We start from the raw sequence: 25477 nt of genomic DNA, 5'->3' as shown, positions 1-25477 counted from the left end.
CACAGAGGAACAAATTTCAAAGTTCAATTGCCCTCGCCCCCCCAAAAAAAAAGAATTAATTCAGCAATTAAATTGGGTGCTGTTTAGTGAATCACGCTGAGCGGCACCTATTTTGGAGGCGACCATTAAATAGGCCAGCTCTAGGCACACTTAAAAGTTAGGCGCTTAGCTGAGCGCTTAAGAGCAGTGATTCTGTAAGAAGGCGCCTAACACATAGCCACGCCCACGCCTATCATGCATAGTGCCTATTTTTTTAAAGGCCGCCTAAATCAGTGCTGATTAAAAAGCTTAATTGGGCTTGTTATTCAATTTAGATAGGCGCCTATCTATTTGGGCGCCTCCGAAATAGGTGCCTAACTTTAGGCGCTGGTTACAGAATTTGGGCCTGAGTTCCTATGAGCATCGGGAGCAGTGCGGGCCATTCAGCGCGGCTCTCTGCACTAAAAAACGCTAGCGTGGTTTCGTAGAAGAGGGGGTTAATCTTCTTGAGAGGTTTTTTTTTTTTAATCCTTCATTTAATTGTGTCTCTTTCTCTGTGTCATTGTTTACATACAGTGTATAGATAAGACTTAAATATGCAGACTTACATCACTCTGGAGGTCATAGGCTTTTCTAGCCTGGATGCAGTCGTTCTGATCTGGATGGCAGGTCCACTGGTGCAGGTAATGGCGATAGTCAATGTCACTCACTAAAGTCTGGCATTGCTTGGCCGATAGCACCGACACCATATCCACCGGTAAGTGGATTTTAGCCTTTGTCTTCTCATAATCTTCTTTGTAGGTCAAGTTATTGTGCAGCTTGCCTGACTTTGTTAACCATGACAGCTTGGTATCATCCTCTACAGTAGGGCATCCGACATAGTGTCCTTTCTGTTTTTCATGAGTTAATTTGTACTTATACTGTTTGAAAAGACAAGAAAACCATAGCTATTAAAGTTTTTATTTTTGGATAATAAATGACTTTGACTAATGTTTAACAAATCTGAAAATATTTTTTCTATTACCAACCTTCTTTTGATGCCTATCCATTTAACAGTACGTTTCTACTATTTCACAGCAAAATTATGAAATAGAGTTCCTCTTCAAATATCTATTTGTGTCCTTGTTTTGTAGGTCTGTGTTATATTGAGTTTTTCTGATCCACGGGTTTCTTTTTCTTTTTTTTTTAGTTTTAAGGGTTATTTTTAGACAATTCGGTGTGTTTCCAGGTTCAGTAAAATAGGGGATTATAAGTGTAATCAGGTCATTAAAAAATGCTGTGGCTTTCTAAGTGAATGCCAATTTATGGCCCACAACACAATTTTCCAGTACCAACTTCCAGTCTCTCTTCTCCTAGCTCCTACAGCCAGCAGAATTTTCCAACAAACAAACCACAGTTAATAAGATATGGGCCCCCATAGTGAATTTTTCTTACTAGCCAATGACATTGCCATTATTACTTTCTGAATTATATTGAATAATATCATATATTACGATTTGTAGATCCCCGGATATTTATAATCTCTCAGAAATTCTATATCTTACACAGTCTAATAATATCTCTTAATGCTTGCTTCTGGTACTCTCTCCTCCCTCTCCAGGTTTCACTCTTTATCCTCAGAGAATTGCCATGCCTAATTACATTATGTACACATACTTTTTTATAACCATTATATATAGCTCCATGTATTCTTGCATTGGCGTATTCCATATCTGTATTTCTCGTTCTGTTCTATTTGAAATCTCTTCTCCTAGCTCCAACATTAGCAACAGCATTATCCCCCTTCTTCCAGCCCCACAAGGGTATCAGCCCCCACCTCTTCTCCCAGCAACAGCACTGCCCCCCCCCTTCTCCAATTATCAGCAATTGTCGCAGCATCAGCCAGTAGCATAGCAAAGGCGAGAAGCGTCTGGGGCAGTGGCACCCCTCCCCCACCCTCTTCTCCGCCCCCCACCTCCACATTTTCCTTCCCCACCTCCTCCTGCTGCACGCACATTGCTACCCTTCCCCCATATCTCTGTAATGTTCCTGGCGTGAGCAGCAAACCCCATGCTGCTGTCGCACCAGCGTCGGCTCTTCCTCTGATGTCACTCCTAGGCGCGGGTCTAGGAAGTGACATCAGAGGAAGAGCCGACGCTGGCGTGACAGCAGGTTGGGGGTTGCTGCTCCCGCCAGGAATGTGACAGAGGGACAGGGAAGGGAAGCGGTGCGCACGTGTGGTAGGGGGGAGGGGCGAATAGGAGGACGGGTACCTGTGCTCTTACCAAGATGGCACCTGGGGTGGACTGCCACCCTTTGCCACGCAACTGGCATCAGATCCCACTTCTCCCTCCTTCAGAAATAGCATCAGCCCTCCCTCTCACATCCCTAGAAACAGTTCTAGCCCCTTCCCTAATTTGAAACTCCAAAACAGGCACATTCTAAAGTTCCTGTTCTCACAATTTAAACCCTCCTGAAGAGCCTGCAAAGAACACAGAGGCCAGAAGACAATCTCCCATTGCTCCAGAAGCACCCATACCCACTCCGATGATGTCATTTGAACACAGTGGTCGGAAAGAATTAAAGACCACTCTATCAATAAATTTATTCCATAGCCAGACTTCCTCCCCCCCTTTCAAAGCTACCGCGCATCATACTGATTCCACTTTTTTCCCCATTAACAGTACTTGGTATTCCATATTCTCTGACTCTTCAATGTCTTCTTCTCATTTGTATTTTGCTATTCGCTGGTTTTTCCAACCATTTCAATGTAACATGTTAAAATTATATGTAACCTATGTATATCATTCTTCTTGCCAATTTGCACCATGTAATCACTGATCGCTCTGAGACCCCTTTTCTATATGTATGTTGTAATTCGCTGACTGTACAGCTATTCTTCTCTGTGAACTGCCTAGAAGTCACAAGATTATGGCGGTATAGAAAAATAAAGTTATTATTATTATTATTATAATAATTACAAGTGATAGATGACATCATTGGATGGAGGTGGGCAATTTTCAGGGTTTACTGGTTATAACTCATAAATCTGATTTTAACGTTGATGGTGTTCTACTGGTTTTGACCACTTATAACCAAAAATAAAAAAAAGCCTAGTGATATTCTGTTATTTGTTCAATTGCTTTTAATGACGTTCCCTTTCCTTACTGATTTACCCACTTTTACTTGATAATACGGCATATCTGCACAATTCTTACAGATCTTCTTTTTGTACATATATAGTCAGACTTCAGAGGCAGCCTGGCTATCTCCTATGGTCAGTGGCAAACTTGGAAATCCAATGCCAGGCTGTATCCGGCGACTGGCACTGAATTTCTGGGGTGTATCTTGGCCACTAGAAACAACCAGTTAAACCTGAATTCATCAGCTGATTGGCTAGCTTACACCAGCCAAATACAGACTAGCTATTTATAGGGGTCTATCTGGCTGCTAAAGGTAGCCAGTCAGCCAATGAACATTGGCGCTCACTGGTTATGTTGCGTGACATAGCCGGTGACTGGGCTAGCCGCAAAGCACTATTCAGTGGCCATCTTGCACTAAATATTAGCACTGAGCTGGGTAAGTGTTATTTAACTGGCCAGCTGAATAGCTCTGAATATCGGTTGGTTTATCTATGCCTTCCATAGTATAAAATGGCGTACTTTGGGAAGTGTTCATGTGTCCTCTGGTAAGTGACAAATTAAGAAGAGCTAATCTGGTTGCTAATAAAGGGCCCCTTTTATCATGCTGCACTAGAGGTTTTTAGTGTGGGCTGGCGAGGTAAGTGAGTGCTGGCGAGTTAAGCATTTGTCATGCTAGCCCATGCTAAAAACCTCTAGCGCAGCTTGATAAAGGGGGCCCAAAGTTTTGTTTTTCTTTTGGAAGTTGGTGTGTTGGGGCGGGGGGTGGCCCCGACCGCCTACAAACTACAAAACAGGTTTTGGTAAGTGTTCATGCGTTAATATGTATTAATAGCCACACAAAAAAATTGAAATTTGGCCATTTGACTGATAAAAACGGTCTTAGCGCATGGAAAAAATCCTGTGGAAGGACAAACCAAGGTCACTTTTAACTGCAGCTTATTAAAAGGATCCCTGTCTGTAATTACATGCATAAAATTTAATAAACCTCTTGTGTTCTGTGGCCATTCTTGGAGGTGTTTTAAATCTTCAAAAGTGTTTTCCTCTTTAAATCCTATACTTACATCACTGGCAATTTCCCTCGAGGCTTTGGCAGCTGTAATTGGGATGGCATCAGCCCTGAGATCATAAACCATCTTCACTTCATCCCAACCTTTCCTATACAGTTTCTTAAAATAAAAAAAAATCAAACAATCAATATAACAAGATTTAAAACATGGGAGTACAAAGTACCTAATGTATTTTTTTTTTACTAGATATGAAACAATATAATACTTACATTGCTAACATTAATTGCATTAGCTCTGGAAAGCATAATTTCAGGAGTGTCTGGCATCACGTGTATATCAGTCTTCTCCTTGTCCCACATTTCTCTGTACTTCCACTGTTTTTAGAGAAAAGTCAAAATGTAAAGTGACAATACTGAATAGGCTATATTTTGATGTTATAAATGTGTGAGAACAGTTTAAAACACAAAACATTTGGAATAGTAACAGTATCTTTCACGTACTATTATAGCCCTATTTTATATTGGATTTCATTAGTAATGTTTAAAATAAATTTGCACCTCTCTGAGACACATGTTTTGGTCTTGTCTGCATATTGTTCCTTTTTGGCAACGTTTGGGTCACTATGTTACATCATTGTGGTGCCGGCGATGGACTCCTGCCCCGCAAGCACTTTTTGGACATTATATCATTACAACACCGAAACCCAAAGGAATGTCAGCGTTTATTGCCAGGGTGATGCTCCTTGGTAAGAAAGCAATTTTAGCTAACTGGTTGTCTGTGGAACCACCGACTTTTGCCCACTGGAGATCACTGATGATTGTACATGCTTCCCTGGAGCGCAGGCACATCAGTGACCTGGATTCTAATTTAGGTCGTCACTTTTGCTCTATTTGGGAACATTTTGGGATGGACCTTTCTCCTCGTGCCCGTGGTAGATTTTTGAACTTATGATTTTCTCTTCTCTCTTTTCCTTGCTCATGACATGCAGATGATGTGTGGGTCTGTGGGACTGGGGGGTGGTGGGCGGGAAGGTTGGGGTAAAGCAATATTTTGTGCACAATTCTGAGTACTCTGTTTGTAGTTTCAATGTTGTTTACTGGCACATTATTGGAAACTTTAATAAATATAAAATGAACATAAAATAAATTTGCATACATCACTGATTTGTTCCGAATTGGTTTTAGCCAGGACAATAGACGGTAAGTCAACAATGCTGGTGTATTTCAATTTCTGTGGGGGCAGGCGATATAATCGCTCATTCAGGATGTCTTGGGCATTCTTCACTCTATTCACTTCTATGGAGTCATTGGGTATCCACCCGATGCCACGGAGCCATTCCAGGTCAGACTTGTATAAGGCCTGTGACAAACAGAAGAATAAACAGAGATAAATCAGTTTTGCATTCGATTAAGTTTCAGCCTACCTTCCAAAACTATTTTACAAGGTACAACTTTCTTTTTTTTTTTTTTAATTCTTTATTCATTTTTTATAACTTATATCAAGTGCATCAAAAGGTATCAACCATTTTAACTTAAATATATCACTTGAAATTCTACAATTCTTCATATTAAATAGAATTATCCCTTCCCCTCCCATCCTTTCAACATCTCATAACGCTTATACCATATAATAAAATCCCCCCTCCCCCACTCCAGTCTTATATTTGTACAAATCAGGGAAAATAATACTTATTCATTGCAATTATTTGTTAATGGCCCCCACACATCTTGAAAGTTATTAAAATTTTCTTTCTGAATAGCTAATGTTCTTTCCATTTTATAAATATGACACACTGAATTCCACCAAAAACTGTAGTTTAATCTATTCCAATTTTTCCAATTGCATGTTATTTGTTGTATGGCAACTCCTGTTAAAATAAGTAAGAGTTTATTATTTTGGGAAGATATTTGGCTCTTAGCCCTCATAGACATTCCAAATAGTCTTGTATCATACGATAATGCCACATGATTGTCTAATAAACTATTAATTTGGCCCTAAATTGATTTCCAAAAATCCATAATAAATGGACAATAGAACAATAAATAGTCTAAAGTCCCTGTTTCAAGATGACAATGCCAATATCTATCAGACTTAGAGCAATCTAATTTTTGTAAACGAACAGGGGTCCAGAATGCTCTATGCAACAGAAAAAAAACATGTTTGTCTCATAGATGCAGACATTGTACATCTCATCCTCCAAGACCACATTTGTGGCCATTGAGACGCAGTAATTTGATGTTTAATCTCATTGCTCCAAATGTCTCTAAGACTAGTCTTTGGATTTTTATTCATAAATCCAGATATTAATTTGTACCACTGAGCGGCCTGGTGTCCTAGGAAGTCCACATGAAAGCATAAGAACTCCAAACTATATTGATTATTTAGATTTTTCCACTCAGTGAACCCCACCTGAATGGCCTGCTTCAGTTGCATCCATCTAAAACTTTGTGATTTATTAAGACCATATTTATGTTGCAAATGTGAAAACTCAAGCAGTTTACCATTGGAAATAACATCTTCTAATATACATATTCCTGCAATCATCCAATGCTTCCAGATGACCTTAAATCCGCCAATTTGAATCTTGGAGTTCAGCCATATAGTTTGATTTGTTGATTTGTGAATTGGAATAAGTGTTATATTACTCACATATCTTAATGTTTTCCAAGTGTCTACTAATATTTTATTGTCTTTATATAATCTAGGCATTTTGATACTGAGAACATTTGTAAGAATAAAATTTAACTTTTTATATAAGGACCTCTGAAAAAAAACTGGTATCATACCCATTTGATAACAAACCACATGGGAAATCATCATTTTAATAGTTTGGACTCTTCCCCACCAAGACAGATGTAAAGGATTTCATTGCTCACACATTTCTGTTACCTTCAGTAATAAAGATTTTTCATTTATTTTCATTGTTTCTTCCAGAGTATTTTTTATCCAAATGCCTAAGTACTTTATTCCATCCTCTTTCCATAGAAAGGGAAATTAATCAAATAAACCTTTTGTACAATGGGCATTAAGTGGAAGAACTTCTGATTTGCTCCAATTTATTTTATATCCTGAAAATTTTCCAAATTTTTCTATCAATTCAAGCAAGCATAGAATGGTTGTTTCAGGATTTCTCAAATAAAGCAAAATATCATCTGCATAAGCAGAGACTTTATATTCCCGATCTGAATAAGGAATACCCTGTATCTCCTTCACTTGCTGAATAGCTAATAACAAGGGTTCTAATACAATATCAAAAAGCAAAGGAGACAAGGGACAACCTTGTCTAACCCCTCTCTGCAGACTAAAACACTCTGAGAAATTATTAGTAATATATAATCTAGCAACAGGGGAGCTATACAATGTTTGGATCATTCGTATAAATCCTGACCCTATACCAAACCACTCCAATGCTTGATACATGAAGGTCCATTCCATTCGATCAAAGACCTTCTCTGCATCCAAGGATACAGAAAAGGCGGATCATTTATGGATTTTGACAAATTTAACATATGTAAAGCCAACCTGGTTTTATTAGAAGAATGTCTCTGAGCAACAAATCCTGTTTGATGTATACCAATAATAGAGGGGAGAGCCTTAGCCAAGCGTATAGCCAAAGTTTTAGCTAAAAGTTTTCCATCTACATTAATTAAAGAAATAGGCCTGTAGTTTGAAACCAATGTGGGATCTTTATTTGGCTTTGGCAAAACTATAGTTAATGATTCTGCCATAGTACCTGTAATGCAACCTTTAGTAAGTTGAGTCTGATATAAATTTAACAAATATGGTAATAGGGTAATTTGAAAAGATTTATAAAACTCTACCGTGAAACCATCTCCCCCTGGAGCGGATCCAACTCTGAGGGACTTCAATGCTGTTTGCAATTCTTTTAGTGATATTGGCTTTTCTAAACTTTCTTTTATATGTTCAGGAATTTTTGGTCCCTTAATTGAATTTAAAAATTCTAATCCATCCTTTTCTTTATCTAAATAAGGCTCAGAAGAATATAGAACTTTATAAAACTTTAAAAATAGTTTTAGAATAGGACCAATTTGAGTATGAGTACAACTTTCAAAGTTCAGTTACCAAAAATAAAGAATTAATTCTGCAACTAAATATTGTACTGTATGTATTGTAACATTAAGGGCTCCTTTTACGAAGGTGCGTTAGCGTTTTTAGTGCACGCACACGATTTGCGCGTGCTATAGCACACGCTAGCTGAAAAACTACCGCCTGCTTACATGGAGGCGATAGCGGCTAGCGCACGTGGCATTTTAACGTGCGCTAAGCACGCTCTAAAACCGCTAGCGCACCTTTGTAAAAGGAACCCTAAATTTATAGATGGTTATTTTCAGTTTCACAACAAGCCCTCTTATTTTCAGTTTTGGAAGGCCATTTAAATGCAGAATGAATATGACAGCTACTGTAGATCTACAAACCACTATCTTTCATCCTTACATCTACCATTGGTCTTTCTCAGCAAACAAGGTGGAGTTTGCAAATTCCTCCAAAATTTCTATTGTGTGTCTTACCACACACAATAGAAGCACATTCCCCTACCACAGTCCATGAAACCTCTCACCTTTATGTAAATGACCACTGCACAACTATTGCTGTTTGAAAAGCAAGCTTATAATCCTAAACTAAAGCTTGGTTAAGTTCTCACGTTGTTCTCTAGATTTGTCTCATGGCTGTTCAGTAGTGGATCATTTTGTCCAAATAACTTTTGTTCTAAGAGAAAGTATAAACTATTTCATTTAAAGTTATACCTAATATATATGTATGAGTATAACCCAGGGGTGGGCAACTCCGGTCCTCAAGGGCCAGAATCCAGTCGGGTTTTCAGGATTTCCCCAATGAATATGCACTGAAAGCAGTGCATGCAAATAGATCTCATGCATGTTCATTAGGGAAATCCTGAAAACCCACCTGGATTCCAGCCCTCGAAGACCGGAGTTGCCCACCCCTGGTATAACCAGTGGTATAGTAAGAGGGAGCAGAGGGGTCAGTCCACCCCAGGCGCCATCATTATAGAATTATCCCTAGCGTGTGTAGATAAGGCAAGCATATGCATACTTACATCACTCTGGAGGTCATAGGCTTTTCTAGCTTGGATGCAGTCATTCTGATCTGGATGGCAGGTCCACTGGTGCAGGTACTGGCGGTAGTCAATATCACTCACTAATGTCTGACATTGCTTGGCTGAAAGCAGTGACACCATATCCGCCGGTAAGTGGATTTTGGCCTTTGTTTTCTCATAGTCTTCCTTGTACTTCAGGTTACTGGGAAGTGTGCCAGAATGTATCAACCACTTTAGTTTTGGATCATCTTCAACAGTGCGGCTTCCAATGTAGTGGCCTTTCTGTTTTTGATATGTATCCAAGTATTTGTACTAATAAACAAATGCAACAAAAGTCAGCAGAAAGAAGATATGCAGATATACAATAGATATAATGCATGCATGCATTTTACTTTTATTAAATCCTTTTCATCATATAAATTGACAGACATTTGAGAAAGTTTGGAAAACCATAGTTGCAAATGCTTTTGTGCTCCAAAATTCATAACCTAAGTGTTACACCAGTTCCATAAAGTATGTTCCTGATCTCTGGACTATTTTTTTTAATTATTGAGATTACCAGAGGCTATAAGCTTAACTGTAGACAATATCCAACAATCTGTCCTTTAGAGGATTTTGAAGCATACCACTATAGCAAACTTTAAGCACACAGTAAGGCAAAGACAGAGAGGAATGACTCAAAAATGAAGATCCAGGATATCAGAACTACTATTTTTCTGAAAGTACTTTAGGCAATGGTTCTCAACCAAGTCTCCAGGACACACCAGCCAGTCTGCTTTTCAGGATCTCCACAACGAGTATGCAAGAGGTAGATTTGCATATGATGGCGGCAGTGTATTGAAAATATCTCTCATGGCTATCCTAGACTGGCAGGAGTTCTGGCTTGAGCACCACTGCATGGGAAAAGTGAGAGGACTGAGGTAGAACACCGAAGATGAAACTAAATTCATTACACTAGGAAAAGACATAAAAGTAAGAAAAAAGAGAGGACATTATGGTTTTCAAAAGGGATAGTTGAAAACAGAAAAAAGTGTAAAGGATCTCAGAAGAAAGAAAGGGAAAGATACCTGGAAAAAGTGAGGCAAGGAGCTAAGACAGCAAGAGGATACGAGGATAAAGACCTAAGGCAGCAAAACAGGTACCAAGTCTGTTTTTTGTATATATTAGTGAAAGAAGAACATATACAGATAGGTTCACAAAAAGAGAGGGGTGGGGAAGTTAGTAGAATCACTACTACAATAACAGATAATGGAATATCTTGAGGTCTGACTAAATGAACAGGAAAAAAAAAAAATAATAAAAATTTAGGTGAGGTATGAGTAAGCATCAAAAGGAAAAAGATCTGATGTATCCTTAGATCGCAGAATTATTTTTAAAAAACCAGTGCCAGATAAAAAAAGAATGCTATATTGACTGATTCACTAATTAACCCCCCTCCTCGCAATAGCGGTTATTAGCACAGGGAGCCGTACTGAATGCTCAGCGCTGCTTCCGATGCTCATAGAGTTTCTATGAGTGTCGGGAGCAGCGTGGAACATTCAGCACAGCTCCCTGAGCTAATAACCGCTATCAAAGTTTAGTAAAAAAAAAAAGGGGGGGTGCGGTAAATGTTTGTATTAGACAGAAGTACATCCTGGTGGCAAGAAGCAAAGATCAAGGAAATAACACGAGGGACTGCTGAAAAGTTCTCATCCCGCAAAGTTGGGACAGCCTCCATCGCCGGCCATACACTTACCCCCTCTTTTACTAAGGTGCGCTAACCGGTTAGCACATGCTAATTGAATTAGCACACGCTAAACACTAATGTGTCCATAGACTAACATGCACACGTTGGTGTTTAGAACGCTAAATCGATTAGCATGCACTAAAGAGGGCCTTAGTCCAGTGATTTTCCTTTTTTTTTTTTTTTCATTCTGTTGGAAAAATATGGAATGAAAAAAAGTGTATAGCCCTCGATGGAGACTGCCCCAACTTTGTTGGTTGGGCTGAGAACTTTTCAATGGCCACTCGTACAGATCAGTTTTTGTTCATCTGTGAAAACAGTATGCTTAAGTATATTTCGATTAATAGTATCATATGTAGGGGAAAGTTATCCATTAGTTGTAACTAAGGTATCATTGCATAAAATGAGATCTGTGCCAAAAGAGCACAAGTTAGTGGTAAAATAACACATCTTAAGAGTAGCCAATGTTGATAACTTCCCCCTTAAATCTTTGAGATAATTTATTTTTTGGGTTTGCCGTGTCTTTGTTGTACTTGAGGCAAGAAGATCCACACTACACAGTCTGAAAGGAGAACAGCATATCCTATAAAACAAGTGAGAAAAACAAGCAGGATTCCATATGGGGAACTGAAGTGTGGAGGTGTTAGATTCCACAGAAATGAGCTGATTTTACCTGTGGGGCAGCTTGGGAAAAAGTGAGAACTTTGGTGGGTCTCTCCATTCTTACTATGATGATGGAGCTTTGATATTGACCAATTGAAAAGTATGTTATATTTTAAATTATGTATGTTTTATTGTTCTCCACTAAGAATTGTAAGATTGTGTGGACTATATACAATCTAAAAAATCGGATGTATCTGTGTGTGTATGTATGTATGTATGTATATATGTATGTATGTTCCAGCATAACTTTGAAACACATGGACAGATTTCAACCAAACTTGGTATACATATCACTTACTATCTGGGGAAAAATACTGTGGGGGGTGGGAAGGGGATGACATGTCAAAATGATCAGAAATGAAAGATGCCGACATTTACGATGATGTTTAAATCCAAGTTCAGCCCCATAGAGAGGGGCATTCCTGTGGGCCATGTGGGACACGTGGGGGGTGACATGTGGGGAGGTGGGACATGTAGGGGTGGGACATTTTGGGATAAATAAATATCTGGGTAATTAGCTAGTTAAAAATAAATAAGTATGAAAGCAGAAGGATAGATGAGAAAAATTGTGTCACCAAAGCTAAGAACAAGCTCCGATCCCTTATAGGGAGGAGCGAGGCCAAATCGGCCGAAGCCGGAGCGATAGGATAGGAGGGGGGAGGGGGAAGGGAGGGGCCAAGCAACAGGAAGCAGGGGGGGGGTGGGTTAGGGGATAGGGGTGAGCGGAAGGGAGGTCGCCCTTTCGTTACGGCGATCCCAAAGAGAGAGGCGGCTTCCCTTCCTCCAACCCTTTGGCGGTCTGTTGCCTCGCAGGTACCGGCGCTTCCAGCTCCAGCGGTGGACTTTCCTCTCCTGCGTCCTCTCTCTGGCAGCTGTACACCGGAGTGTCTCGGACCGGTGTCGGTGTCCCCACGGGACGCTGGTGCAGCTGCCGGATGGGGGAGTCCTGGCGGAGAGGGAGTTGGGCCGCTGCACACGCGGCCAGGGGGCGCGCCGCCCCGGAGCGCCGGTCAGATTCAGTCGGTAGGGAGGGGGGAGCCGCGAGCCGCTAGCCCCAACGCGGCCCGCGGCCTAGGAGGGGGGAGTCGTTGGCCTTTAGCGCTGGCGCACGGTGCCGCGAGCCGCTTGCCCCAACGCGGCCCGCGGCCTAGGAGGAGGCGAGTGGAGCTCTTCACCACTCTCCTGCTTCGCCTTATATAAAAAAAAAAAAAAAAAAAGTGAGTTCGTCTGCCTGGTTGTCGGGTGGGGGGTGGCCGCTTCCGCCACGCGGCAGCCGCGCTCCTCTTAAAAAAACGGAGCGAGCCTCCTGCATCGCCAGGTTGGCCTCATCCTCCCTCCCGATCCACGCGGCGGCATGCCCATGGGTGCCGATGCAGGGAGGGGGAGCCCGATGTTGGTCTGCAGCCCTGCGGCCTCTCCTCCACCCGTTGTGTCTGCTGTGGCCTGCCCTTCCATTCGTGTCGGGGGACCCCGACGGCCGCTGCGAGAGGGGAGGGGGGCGGGATCGGCTGGCCTTGCTCTGGTCCGCCGTTCTCTTCGTCCCCTCCGCTGGCAGGACTTCAGGCCGCCGCCCTGGCGAGGGGGGTGGGCGGCCCGCCCCCCCATTCGCGTTTGCTTTGCTAGCCTGGCCGCATCGCGCCTGCCCTTCCGCTCCGCGTCCTGCCTTTCTGCCCGCGCACGGCTGGGCGGCTGGGGCGCTGCGGGTGGTGGGTGTAGAGCGGTTCTTGCGGTGGCCTCGCGGGTCGGCGAGCGGCCGTTGCTAAATCGGGGAGGTCGGCTGCTCGCTCGCATGGGTCGCTGCACCCCCTGCATACAATACACTATACAGATCTGTATGATGCAAAAAGAAAAGAAAACCACCCACGTGGCCCCTCTTGGAAGATTCAAAGTTTTTCCTTGCTCAGTGACCATGTGAGGGCTCTGACCAGGACCAGTGGTTGATGGCTTCCACAGCGAGACAAGCCCGTGAGGGAGTGTGGACCACCCACGTGGCCCCGTCCAAGGTATGCTCTCTATGTACAGGTATTCTTGCTATTAGGGCCATTACTTGCTTTATATGCTATGCTATTAAGTGCTGCTATATGCGATGCTATTTTATATTTTGCTATTTATTTTATGCTATGCTAATTCGATGCCTTTATATGCGATTATATGCTTTATATGCTATACCTTTAACTTTGCATCAGGGCGATCTCTCCAGCAGGAGTTTTTCTGACATGCTTAGCCATTACGGCTGTTATAGACGCATTACTGCAATTATATGCTATTTGTATTCGGCGAGCTCTCCAGCAGGAGTTTTTATCAGGGCGATCTCTCCAGCAGGAATTTTTCTGACATGCTTTGCCATTAAGTCTGTTCCATTAAGGCTGTTATAGACTCATGACGGCGATTATATGCGATTTACCGCTATTATGCTCTGTAAGGCTATTATTTGCTATTACATGCCTTTATATGCTATTTGGAAGTCATTATATGCTCCTAGATGCCACCATAGGCTTATACTATTACTTGCGGTAATGCGCTGTTCTCCAGCTAAATTTTCCTGGCCTTAGTCATTAGATTACTTCTTACGCTTGATCCTGAAAGAGGGCTTTATTTATACTAGGGCCGATTTCGGGTTCCTACCCTCGTACGCCGTTACTGACTGCCTTTAGTCTTGTAGTATTTATTATAGCCATGCCGGCTCAATGTAAGCCACGCTCAAAACCAGCAAGCCAGAAGAAGCCCGCGGCTACCAGTCAACTGAAGATGAGGACAACACGTGCCACAACAACAGCCGCGGCTCTCACAGCAGCGGCTTCTACGGCCTCACCAGCAGCGTTGGCTTCTACGGCCTCACCAGCGGCAATGGCTTCTACGGCTTAGCCCCAGCAAGATTTGACCGACGATCTCTATCTACCGGCAATATCTTGCCATTACACGCTTTCTATGCTTTCTATGCTAGGCTATTAAGGCTGCTATATGCGATGCTATTTCATATTATATGCTATTTATTATATGCTATGGAATGCTATTGAGACGCTTTATATGCTATTTCGATGCTTTATACGCGATTATATGCTTATATGCTATACCTTTAATTTTGCATCACAGCGATCTCTCCAGCAGGAGTCTTATGCGTTATATGCCATACCTTTAACTTTGCATCACAGCGATCTCTCCAGCAGGAGTCTTATGCGTTATATGCCATACCTTTAACTTTGCATCACAGCGATCTCTCCAGCAGGAGTCTTATGCGTTATATGCCATACCTTTAACTTTGCATCACAGCGATCTCTCCAGCAGGAGTCTTATGCGTTATATGCCATACCTTTAACTTTGCATCACAGCGATCTCTCCAGCAGGAGTCTTATGCGTTATATGCCATACCTTTAACTTTGCATCACAGCGACCTCTCCAGCAGGAGTCTTATGCGTTATATGCCATACCTTTAACTTTGCAACACAGCGATCTCTCCAGCAGGAGTCTTATGCGTTATATGCCATACCTTTAACTTTGCATCACAGCGATCTCTCCGGCAGGAGTCTTATGCTTTATATGCCATACCGTTAACTTTGCATCACAGCGATCTCTCCAGCAGGAGTCTTATGTTATATGCCATACCTTTAACTTTGCATCACAGCGATCTCTCCAGCAGGAGTTGGATACTTTATATGCTATATCTTTAATTTTGCATCACAGCGATCTCTCCGGCAGGAGTCTTATGCTTTATATGCCATACCGTTAACTTTGCATCACAGCGATCTCTCCAGCAGGAGTCTTATGCGTTATATGCTATACCTTTAACTTTGCATCACAGCGATCTCTCCAGCAGGAGTTTTATGCTTTATATGCTATACCTTTAAACTTTGCATCACAGCGATCTCTCCAGCAGGAGTTCTTTATCAAGGCGATATTGAATTATTACGGCGATTATATGCTTTACTACTATTATGCTTTGTACGGCTATTATTTGCTATTACATGCCATTATACGCGATTTGGAAGTCATTAGATGCTCTTTGATGCCACCATACGTTATTACTATTACTGTGCTGCAATGCGCTGTTCTCCAGCTGGAGTTTCTTATAGCCATAGTCCTATATTGCTTCCTACGATTGATCCTGAATGTAGGCCTTATTTATACTAGGGCCAGTTCCGGGTTCCTACCCTCGTCTGCCGTTACTGACTGCCTTATTCTTTTAGTATTTAATATAGCCATGCTGGCTCAACGTAAGCCACGCTCAAAACCAGCAGAGCAAAAGAAGCCCGCGGCTACCAGTCGACGTAAGACGAGGACAACACGCGCCACAACAACAACCGCGAGGAGCCACCACAACCATATCCACCGCCAGCACAGGCGATCTTACCAGCACAGTCGATTTTAGTCCCAGGTGAGCCAACCTCAGCTACACCACCGGGCGCTCTCCCTTCACATATTACGCCCTCACCTCTCATGCCCTCGGCTAGTGGGCGGGTGGAGGACCAGTTTACACTAGCACAAACTATACGGGAGGCACTGTTGATCTTTGAACAGTCTAGGGCTCCACCTTCTTCTCACGCTAGTAACACAGCGCCCCTATTGCACACTGACCCAATGGTGAGCAGAAGAGGCGAAGACATCACCTGCGGTGTAACCACGCTAGCTTCAGGTGTCCCTAGAGCAATAAAAGAAAAAATACGGAAGAGAGTCTATGTAGATAAGTCTGCAGGACTGCCAACTCTTAATGTCATCCACTTTGGCATTCCATTAGCCCAGGAGAAAACATTAGGCCGGGCGAGCGTCCTCACATTCCTAGGTATTGAGATATGACCATGCAGGACATCAAAAAAAAAAAAAAAATTAAAAATAAAATTACGCCAATTCCAAGAACGGTTGGGCTTACTAGGGCAGAGTTTTCGCCAGACGACTAGCTAGAGCTACAGCGGGATGTTGAATGACTTTCACATTTAGGGTTTACATTACTTTAAGTCCCTGATGACTGGCGACATTAGGGTTATAGTATGTTGGTTATATTCATCAATATTAGGCTACTGCATACGCTACTTGAGGAAGTTCCTTATGTTTCCTCCTAATGTTTTCATCAGGATATGCTCATCAGTACTTGGAATATGCTCATCCTTCCACCCCAACGTCCAGTGTACAGTTAGGCAAGAAAAGGCAGCCAGATGGTCAGCCTATAGGCTTCCCCACGCTACCCTATGTGTCCCGATGTTTTATCCTCAGCCAGCAGGCTTCCCCACTCGACCTTATTCTTTATACTCAGCTAGCAGGCTTCCCCACACTACCTTAAGAGGGTTATCCAGGCTTCCCAACGCTACCTTACACATCCTCCGGCTAGTCCGATTAAAGCTCTAACTTTGATGCTGGCCTGCAGATCCTAATCTAATTGATGTAAACCGCCTAGAATTCACTGGGTATGGCGGTATATATGAATAAAACGCTACCTCATTGTTGTACCCTCAGCCTGCTGGCTTCCCCACGCTACCTTGCTGTTTTATCCTCAGCCAGCAGGCTTCCCCACGCTACCTAATGGGGCCCGATGATTTGGCTTCCCAACACTACCTTATACGGACGGCTTCCCAACACTACCTTATACAGACGGCTTCCCAACACTACCTTATACGGATGGCTTCCCAACACTACCTTATACGGATGGCTTCCCAACACTACCTTATACGGATGGCTTCCCAACACTACCTTATACGGATGGCTTCCCAACACTTCCCAACACTACCTTATACGGATGGCTTCCCAACACTACCTTATACGGATGGCTTCCCAACACTACCTTATCTGGTCCGATGGTTTTACTCAGCCAGCAGGTTCCTACACTACCTTATCCTCATCCATCAGGTTCCCACACTACCTTATCTGATCCGATTCTTTATCCTCAGCCAGCAGGCTTCTCCACGCTACCTTACCTGGTCACATCTTATACAATTTATACCCAGTTAGTAGGCAAAGCTCCGAGCTCTCACACAGCCGTGGAGATAACTCGCAATAGACCGATTGTTTATCCTGAGCCAGCAGGCTCCCCCACAGTACCTTATGTAGTCCCTTATATACCCTGCTTAGATCTCACACAGCCGTGGAGATAACTCGCAAGAAATGCAATACGTACTGGACAAAATTTATGCCCGCCTGCAATAGGACAGCTGTCGGCGTCGGTACCGCCTATTCACCAGTTCAATACAGGATGTTGTCATTGTGGCTATGTGAACCTGCGGGGCCGCAGCCATGACACTTGGGGGGAACCCGCGATTAGCGAGGTTTCGCTATCACGGGTAGTGGCAGGTAAGCACAGCATATGGATAGAAGGCATGCATCTTTACTGTGGTTAAGACATGGGGCACGTCGCCTTGCTTGGACGGCAGGGAGGCCAGGCCATGATCTTCACACCTACGTACCGCTGACGAGGGGACACCTCCTTGAACGGGAAGGGTCCGGTGAGCCGGGGTTGCTTGTACGGCACCCCACATTGTGCGGGGATAAGGAGGCATATGCTGTGCGCCTGATCATCGGTTGGTTATATGTTGCCTGGTGATGTACCTTGTGTGTTATGCCATTGTCAGAAGTGCGGTTACAGTGTACAGGGCATCACCGTTCATGCTTGATTATTATGTTCAGTTGATAACAGTTGGATGTAATTGTGCTGTTATGGCTGCGGCCAAATAAATTCCACATGAGTCGATAAATGCCTGAGTGTCATCATTGTTCCATGTTAGTCCATGAGGGGTAAGAGCTACAGTGCTGAGTGCACGATTTGTCACTACTGTTACTACTTTTGCCTTTGTTCAAATGAATGTATTGATACACAGTGAGGAAATGATTCAATCTGAAAGACCCGTTCAGACCGACTCCCTTAGAAAACAGATAGCAGATAGTCATCTAGAAGCAGGGACTTTAGATCATTTATTATTCTATTGTCCATTTATTATGAATTTCTGGAAATCAATTTGGGACCAAATTAATTGTTTATTAGATAACCCAGTGGCATTATCATATGATACTGTGCTATTTGGTATGGCAATGAGAGCAAAAAGTCAGATTTCTACAAAAAATAACAAATTATTACTCATAATGACTGGTGTTGCCATTCAACGAATTATGCATAATTGGAAAGATTGGAATTGATTAAATTATAATTTTTGGTGGAATACTTTATGTCATGTTTATAAAATGGAGAGATTTATTGCAATACAGCGGGGTTGTTTTAGGAAATTTCAGGATGTGTGGGAGCCATTAACAAAGTATTGTACTTTGTTTGATTAGATGAGTTTGTACTTTGTTTGATTAGATGAGTTTGTTTCCCTTAAATTTACAAGTATAGTAGTGAGGGGGGAGGGGGGTTATTTTTATTAATACATATTCTACAAGATATTTGAACATATGTTAGGAAAGAATGGGAAGGGGGGTGATAAGAGTTTATGATTTGTATCATTGCTGATTATTAAGTGATGTATTTATTGTTAATTTGTTTGAACATTTGTCACACTTATTCTAAGTTTGAAAATGAATAAAGAATAAAAAAAAAAAAAAAAAGATAACAGATAACAGAACAGAGAGGGACTGGCGGGTCTAATGAGCATCCACAGCAACAAAGACTATCCCAACCAAATGCTGTTTGATGAAGAACTCCAGCAAAGGGGGAAAGTGACACTGGAAGGCTAGACACAAATAACCAAAGCCAATAGAATGTACAAAAAATGACAATAAAAGATTGGACATGATACCTGACTTGCAATGTCCCTGGCAGCCTTGGCACTCTGAATTGAAATGGCATCGGATCTCAAGTCATAGCCTTGTCTCTTGGCTTCCTCCCAGGCTTCCTGATACAGTTTCTGTGAAGGACATGACGATTTCATTGAAACAATGAAAGTAACCATTTTAACTTCTTCTTTAATTATGACGCTGCAAAGTACATTTCCAGTGAGTGGTATCCATATAACCTTATTCAGATCCGATGTCTATGTGGAGGGTATTACAGGGCTCCTGGGCAGAAAGGACCTTTATAAAATACACTCACAAAAGCTCCCACCTAAAGTTATACCTGCTTTAAACCAATGTACCTTTCTGCATGTATGTGCCAGTAAGAATCAGTACCTATGCATATATTTTATAAAATGCACACATAAATGCCGATCTGGTCCCTGCTCACACCTATGTGAACATCACATAAAAGAAAATGCTATTATGTTATTATTCAGCCTGAAGCAGTCAGTGTGTTTTTAAACACTGGCTGCCATCAGCTTTATATATCTGGGCATTTCAGTGCCAGGCTATACCCAGATACCTTGAATATCTGAGTCTAATGTGGCTGTTGACACTTATCCAAGATACTAATCAAGATATCACAGGTACCTGATAACTACTTGAATAAAGTTAGGGTAGCCTTTGTGCTGTACTAATAGTATCTGAATAGCTGACTAGTTAGAAGAGTAAATTTTGCCACTCACTAGATAACTCCCATCTGTGTCCTGACTCCCTAGACCACCATGGCACTGTCCAGATAGTTTTAAGGCCATCTGACCAGATAATTCCTGTTAAATATTGGGCCCTGTTTTCTAAGTACAGTCAAACCTCGGTTTACGAGTGCACCAGTTTGCGAGTGATTTGCAAAACGAGCAAAACATTCGCAAAATTGGCGCCTCGGAAACTGAGTTTGACTCGATTTACGAGCGCCACCCCCTGCGATCTGGCATCCCCCCCAAGCGATCCGGCACCCCTCCTCCCCCCCACGATCCTACATCCCCCCGAGCACCGAAACGACATCCCTTACCCCGATTGGACACCGGCACCAGCACCAACGCACAGGACATGCTGGTGCCGGTGCCCGAAAATCCTCCCTCTTCTGTGCTGGGCTGGCCGGTGCGTCGGAGATCCTCCCTCTTGCCTGTACTGGGCTGGACTGGGCCTTGAGCATTTGCGCATGCTCAAGGCCTTCTGGTCTCGCTCTCTCCAAGATTCTCAGGGGGGATGTAGGATCGCGGGGGAGGAGGGGCGACTTGAGTGGGGGGGAGGATGCCAGTTTGCAGGGGAGGATGCCGGATCACGGGGTGGGGGGGTATGGAGCAGCATCGGTGGCCTCAAGGGGGGGAATGGAGCAGCGCCAGTAGCCTCGGGGGGGGGGGGGGGGAGGAGGTGGAACGAATCAAAGCGAGTTTCCCTTACTTTCTATGGGGAAACTTGCTTTGATATATGAGCAATTTGGTTTACGAGCATACTTCTGGAACAAATTAAATCGTAAACTGTAAATACTTTAGGGAAATATATGTGTCTACTTGAGCACATAATAGGGGCAATTCTATAATCAGTGCATAATATTACGCACCAAATACACGCAAAGGTTACAGAATACTAGCACTTACACGTCATTGATGCCAATAATTGGCGTTTACATTCACACGTACGAGGTGCTGTTCTATAAAGTACACACTAGAATCACTTAGGGCTCCTTTTACTAAGGTGTGCTAACATTTTTAGCGCGCGCTACATTGCCTGCGTGCACTAACCCCACGCAATGTGCCAAAAACTAATGCAAGCTCAATGGAGGCGTTAGCGTCTAGTGTGTGTGGCATTGCAATGCACACTAAAACCACTAGCACAGCTCAGTAAAATACCATTTCAAGATTTTGTTGAAAATGTTTTTGTTTAGGAAGGTATATCAATGCTGATTTTCTAGATTTTTTTTTTTAAAGTGTTTTGAAGTTTATTAAGTAATTGCAGTTTTAATGTATTTGTCTGTTATAAATTATGCATGTTTGTTGGAATCCGTCCAGAAATGCTGATAGAGCGGAATATCAATTTTTTAAATAAATAAATGTTGCCTTTAAAATCGGCGCCACAAAATCCCCACTTAGCACTTTTCTATAAAGCACATCCAAAGTTCGGCACAGTTTGTAGAACATGCATTGCACCCATCCCCCGCAACTACAATTTAGGAACGGCCATTTACGCCAATGAAAACCTGCCATAAATGCCTGCACTTAAATTGTGCACAGATCAGATATATTCTATAACAGTGTGCCTATGTTTTAAGAATGTCACAATCCACCCTTGCCCTGGCCACATCCTTTTTTGAGATCTGTGCAGTAGACATGCATCACTTTATAGAATACACTTAGAAGGTTGTGCGTGTAAATTTTATAGTGCCTATTAGTTCCAGTAATTGCTTGTTAATTGCCAATTATCAGCCTGAATTGCGTTGTTAACTAATTAAGTTGCATGCGCAAATTGCGAATATGCACAGATTTGTGGACACATTAGTCACTGAATACAGAATCTGAGGGCTAGTGCATAACTCCAAGGATGTGTGCAGTGCACTCGAGCAAAGCATGGGCAGATCATGCGTGTGTCACTAAGCAATGCACATAACATACGTGCTGCTAATTATGCATATTGTATGGCGCATTTAGGGCAACTTACACCAGCCGTTGGTACTTTCCTTTATAGGCAAAAAACAAAAGGAATTGACCCCAAAATATCCACAGAGAAGAAAATCAAAAGAAAACCCAAAAAATTCTGTGGAGTGACGATGTTCCTAAATGGACTTTATTTGAAATTGTCAAAGTTCCAAAGGTACACTGAAATCATCCACATAAAATAATTTCATTCACATAAAAATAAATTCATCCACATAAAAATAAGTTATCCACATAAAAGCAGTGTCTCACTTCCGGCTCACCACACAATTGTTTCCCATATATTCACCTTTATAAGACCCCCAGGGACCCCTGAAGAAGACTTTTTGTTGAAACACGGGCCGTGTTGGGTCCTGTATCCCTAGCGGACTAGGTCCTTTAAGGCTTTTATGTGGATAACTTATTTTTATGTGGATGAATTTATTTTTATGTGGATGAAATTATTTTATGTGGATGATTTCAGTGTACCTTTGGAACTTTGACACTTTCAAATAAAGTCCATTTAGGAACATCGTCACTTTCCTTTATAGAACAGGCTCCAAAAAGGCACCTAAAATAGACCTCTTTTTATAGAATTACCCTCATACCCCCAAATTCTATATAAGGTGCCTACGGTTGTGCATGTAGTCGATATGAATGTACAACTTAATTGATTAATTGACCTAATAGGTGCTAATTTGCAATTAGCACCTCATAATTGATGTTGATTGGTACTGATTAAGTTACGTGCACAACTTAGAAAGCACAATTCTATACAAGGCTATTACATGAATTTGAATCCATGTTTCTGCTTGAGTTCTACTTACATTGCTGATGTTGATAGCGTTGACTTTTGATTGAAGCATTTGAGGAGTGTCTGCAGGAAGGGTGAACTTTACTTTCTCTTTATCCCAGGCCTCTCGGTACAGAGGCTAGAAGAATGAGACAAAAAATAGTCACTTGACAGTACATTTCAGATGCTCTTCTGGGATAAGAGTATGCTTTATTCCCTAAATTCTAGCATTTTGGATTAAAACAGTATGCTATAAAAAAAAACCCCAATATATAATCTGGGGCACACTGTTGCATATAATACCAATGAATGAGGTTTATAAAACTGTGGTTCAGATGTTGATCCTGAGTAGAGTTGACTATTGTAATTCACTATACTTAGGAGTTGAGGGCTTTGCAAATGCTTATCAACTCTGCTGCAAGATTAATCACAGGGGTTCCAAGGAGTACCCATATAACTCCTGTGTTGAAGAAACTGCGCTGGTTACCTATGCAACAAAGAGTGCAGTTTAAGATTGTTGCAATTATACATCAGACATTGTATCATATGTCCCCAAAGATCTTACAAGAAGTCTTTGAGATCTATAAACCGAGAAGAGAGCTTAGAGATGTAAATGGGAAGAAATTAAGTTTGGAGGGTAGAATGTCGACTACGCATGCTAGGAACGGAGCATCAATGATATCTGTGGCTGGCGTAGAACTTTGGAATGCCCTGCCTGGTATCCTACGGTTTTGTGGGGGGAGGATGAATTTTAAGAAAATGCTGAAAACTCAATTATTTGCCAATGCCTTCTTATGCTAAGGGATATTTCAGCTGATAAATGCCTTTTAGAATTCTTTTGACAGCAATGTATTATTTAAAGCTTGATTGTATTTCTGCTCCTTGTGACCCTGGGCAAGTCACTTAATCCCCTATTGCCCCAGGTACATTAGATAGAGTGTGAGCTTGCTGGGACAGATAGGGAAAAGTGCTTGAGTATCTGAATGTAAACCACTTAGACTATAAATGGTATATAAATGCAGAAATAAATAAGTAAAATAAATGGATTAAATTTGTGCTCTATCCTTGTTTATAACAAGGACGATTAATGATATTGTTTAGACATGTCTATGTTATATGTGGTAATCGCAGGGAAGCAAGATCTTATGTATGTGAATTTGAAACCGCCTAGTTGTATGTGGTATATAAATTTTTAAATAAATAAATAAACACAATCAATTAAGTATAATCCAGTGAATTACAATTAAGAGGGAAGCCCAGGAAACGGAGGTCCCACTGGGCAATAGTAACCCTAGTCCATATCTAGGAGTAGCCTAGAGTTAGAAAAAGGGGTGGGTTTGTAAAGGGAAGTAGTGGGTAGGGTAGATAGGGTGAAGAGAGCAGTAAAGGAAAGATTATGTTTTGAAAGGGAAAGGAATTCAGGGATTGGGGAATTGAAAGGATTATAGAAAGAAAGGGGGTGTGGGGACTTGTTTATGTGGGGGAGAAGTGACAAGACACATTGAGGGATACGAGTAACTAAGGTATTCGCCAGGGTAGGCCTGGCTGGGCCTCCGCGTGTGCGGATCGCCGGACTAGATGGACCCAAGGTCTGATCCGGTGCAGGCATTTCTTATGTTATGTTCTTTATGTTATGTTATGTTCTTTATGTTCTTAGTGGTGTCAACCACTATCTCCCATCACCATCCCTGTGTTTTATTGGGTATTGAATTTTTGCAGTTGGATGGGGGTTACTGGGGTTTAGCAGGTACCTGAGCATGAGGTGTGGTTTATCCTAGGTCCAGAAGAGGCCTGGGGAAGGGGGGGTCACTCTCTGAAGAAAGAATGCTGGGTCAGAGGTCAGAGGCATCCTTAGCTAGTGAAATGGTGAGGGCACAAAAGTAGGTAATATGCTTCTTGCTAGTAATATGGCAGGGATGCTGAGCATGGTGTAAAGTATAAAATCCTGTGGTACCAATTACTGGTATCCTCCTGCCCCCCCCCTCCACCCCCCCCCCACCCCACACACACACTCTTGTGTTGTTAGTAATAGAATGTTATGCATACTGTTGAATATAATGTCATGAAGGTTGTTTCCCTATCAAGTTTATTGTTTATTTTAGAATGAAAAAGGGTAGGGAGTGGTAAAATAAAAAGGATGGGAGGGCACCAGGACAATCCCAGTACTCAGTACCAGTGTTGTAGATTTACTAATAATACTCTCTGGCAAATGAAAGGCTCTCTGAGAATGTTGTCCAGAGTCTGGTTTTTACAAAAGTTCCTCTTCTCAAAGAACAATGGTTACTGGTAGTTGGCAGAATTCCATGTAAAATTCTAACTTTAATACACCAGATCCATTCCTCTGGCCTTCCATTGTTTTTATCACAATACCTAATCCTCTGTGCTCCTGGAAGAAGCCTATATTCTGCAAATCAGCATCTTTTTAATGCTCCATCACTGTCAAATGTGCTATGAGCATATTTGCAGCTCTCTCTTTGCAGTTGTGGTATCATCGCTTTGGAATAACCTAACAAAAATACGTAGATTGTAAATCCTACAAAACACGGCACTAAAAATAATTACTAAAAGGAAAAAATTTGATCACGTGACTCCCCTTCTAAAGGAAAAGCATTGGTTACCTGTAAATCATAGAATTACATATAAAATAGCATTACTTACACACAAAAATTTAATGAATAAAGCTCCTGCATTCTTAGAAAGGCTTCTAATCCCTTATATTCCTACAAAATCC

At 42.0% G+C, this 25477-nt stretch overlaps 1 protein-coding gene across 23 annotated transcripts in view; it reads right to left on the bottom strand.

Moving 5' to 3' along the window:
• The window catches only part of NEB (nebulin), a 419697-nt gene that overhangs the window by 186147 nt on the left and 208073 nt on the right, over positions 1 to 25477 (bottom strand). For all 23 annotated transcript variants that reach the window (XM_033944892.1, XM_033944897.1, XM_033944903.1 and 20 more), the window contains 7 exons: positions 22781 to 22885; positions 19287 to 19394; positions 9186 to 9497; positions 5264 to 5467; positions 4378 to 4482; positions 4163 to 4267; positions 588 to 899 (listed from right to left, as the gene is read on the bottom strand). In XM_033944892.1, coding sequence (XP_033800783.1) covers positions 588 to 899; positions 4163 to 4267; positions 4378 to 4482; positions 5264 to 5467; positions 9186 to 9497; positions 19287 to 19394; positions 22781 to 22885 — 1251 coding nt within the window. The remainder of the gene's footprint in view (positions 1 to 587; positions 900 to 4162; positions 4268 to 4377; positions 4483 to 5263; positions 5468 to 9185; positions 9498 to 19286; positions 19395 to 22780; positions 22886 to 25477) is intronic.

This window comes from Geotrypetes seraphini, chromosome 5 (assembly GCF_902459505.1).
Source record: "Geotrypetes seraphini chromosome 5, aGeoSer1.1, whole genome shotgun sequence".
Lineage (NCBI taxonomy): Eukaryota > Metazoa > Chordata > Amphibia > Gymnophiona > Dermophiidae > Geotrypetes > Geotrypetes seraphini.
The sequence above is the reverse complement of the archived record's forward strand: the minus strand, read 5'-3'. Positions and strand labels throughout refer to the sequence as shown.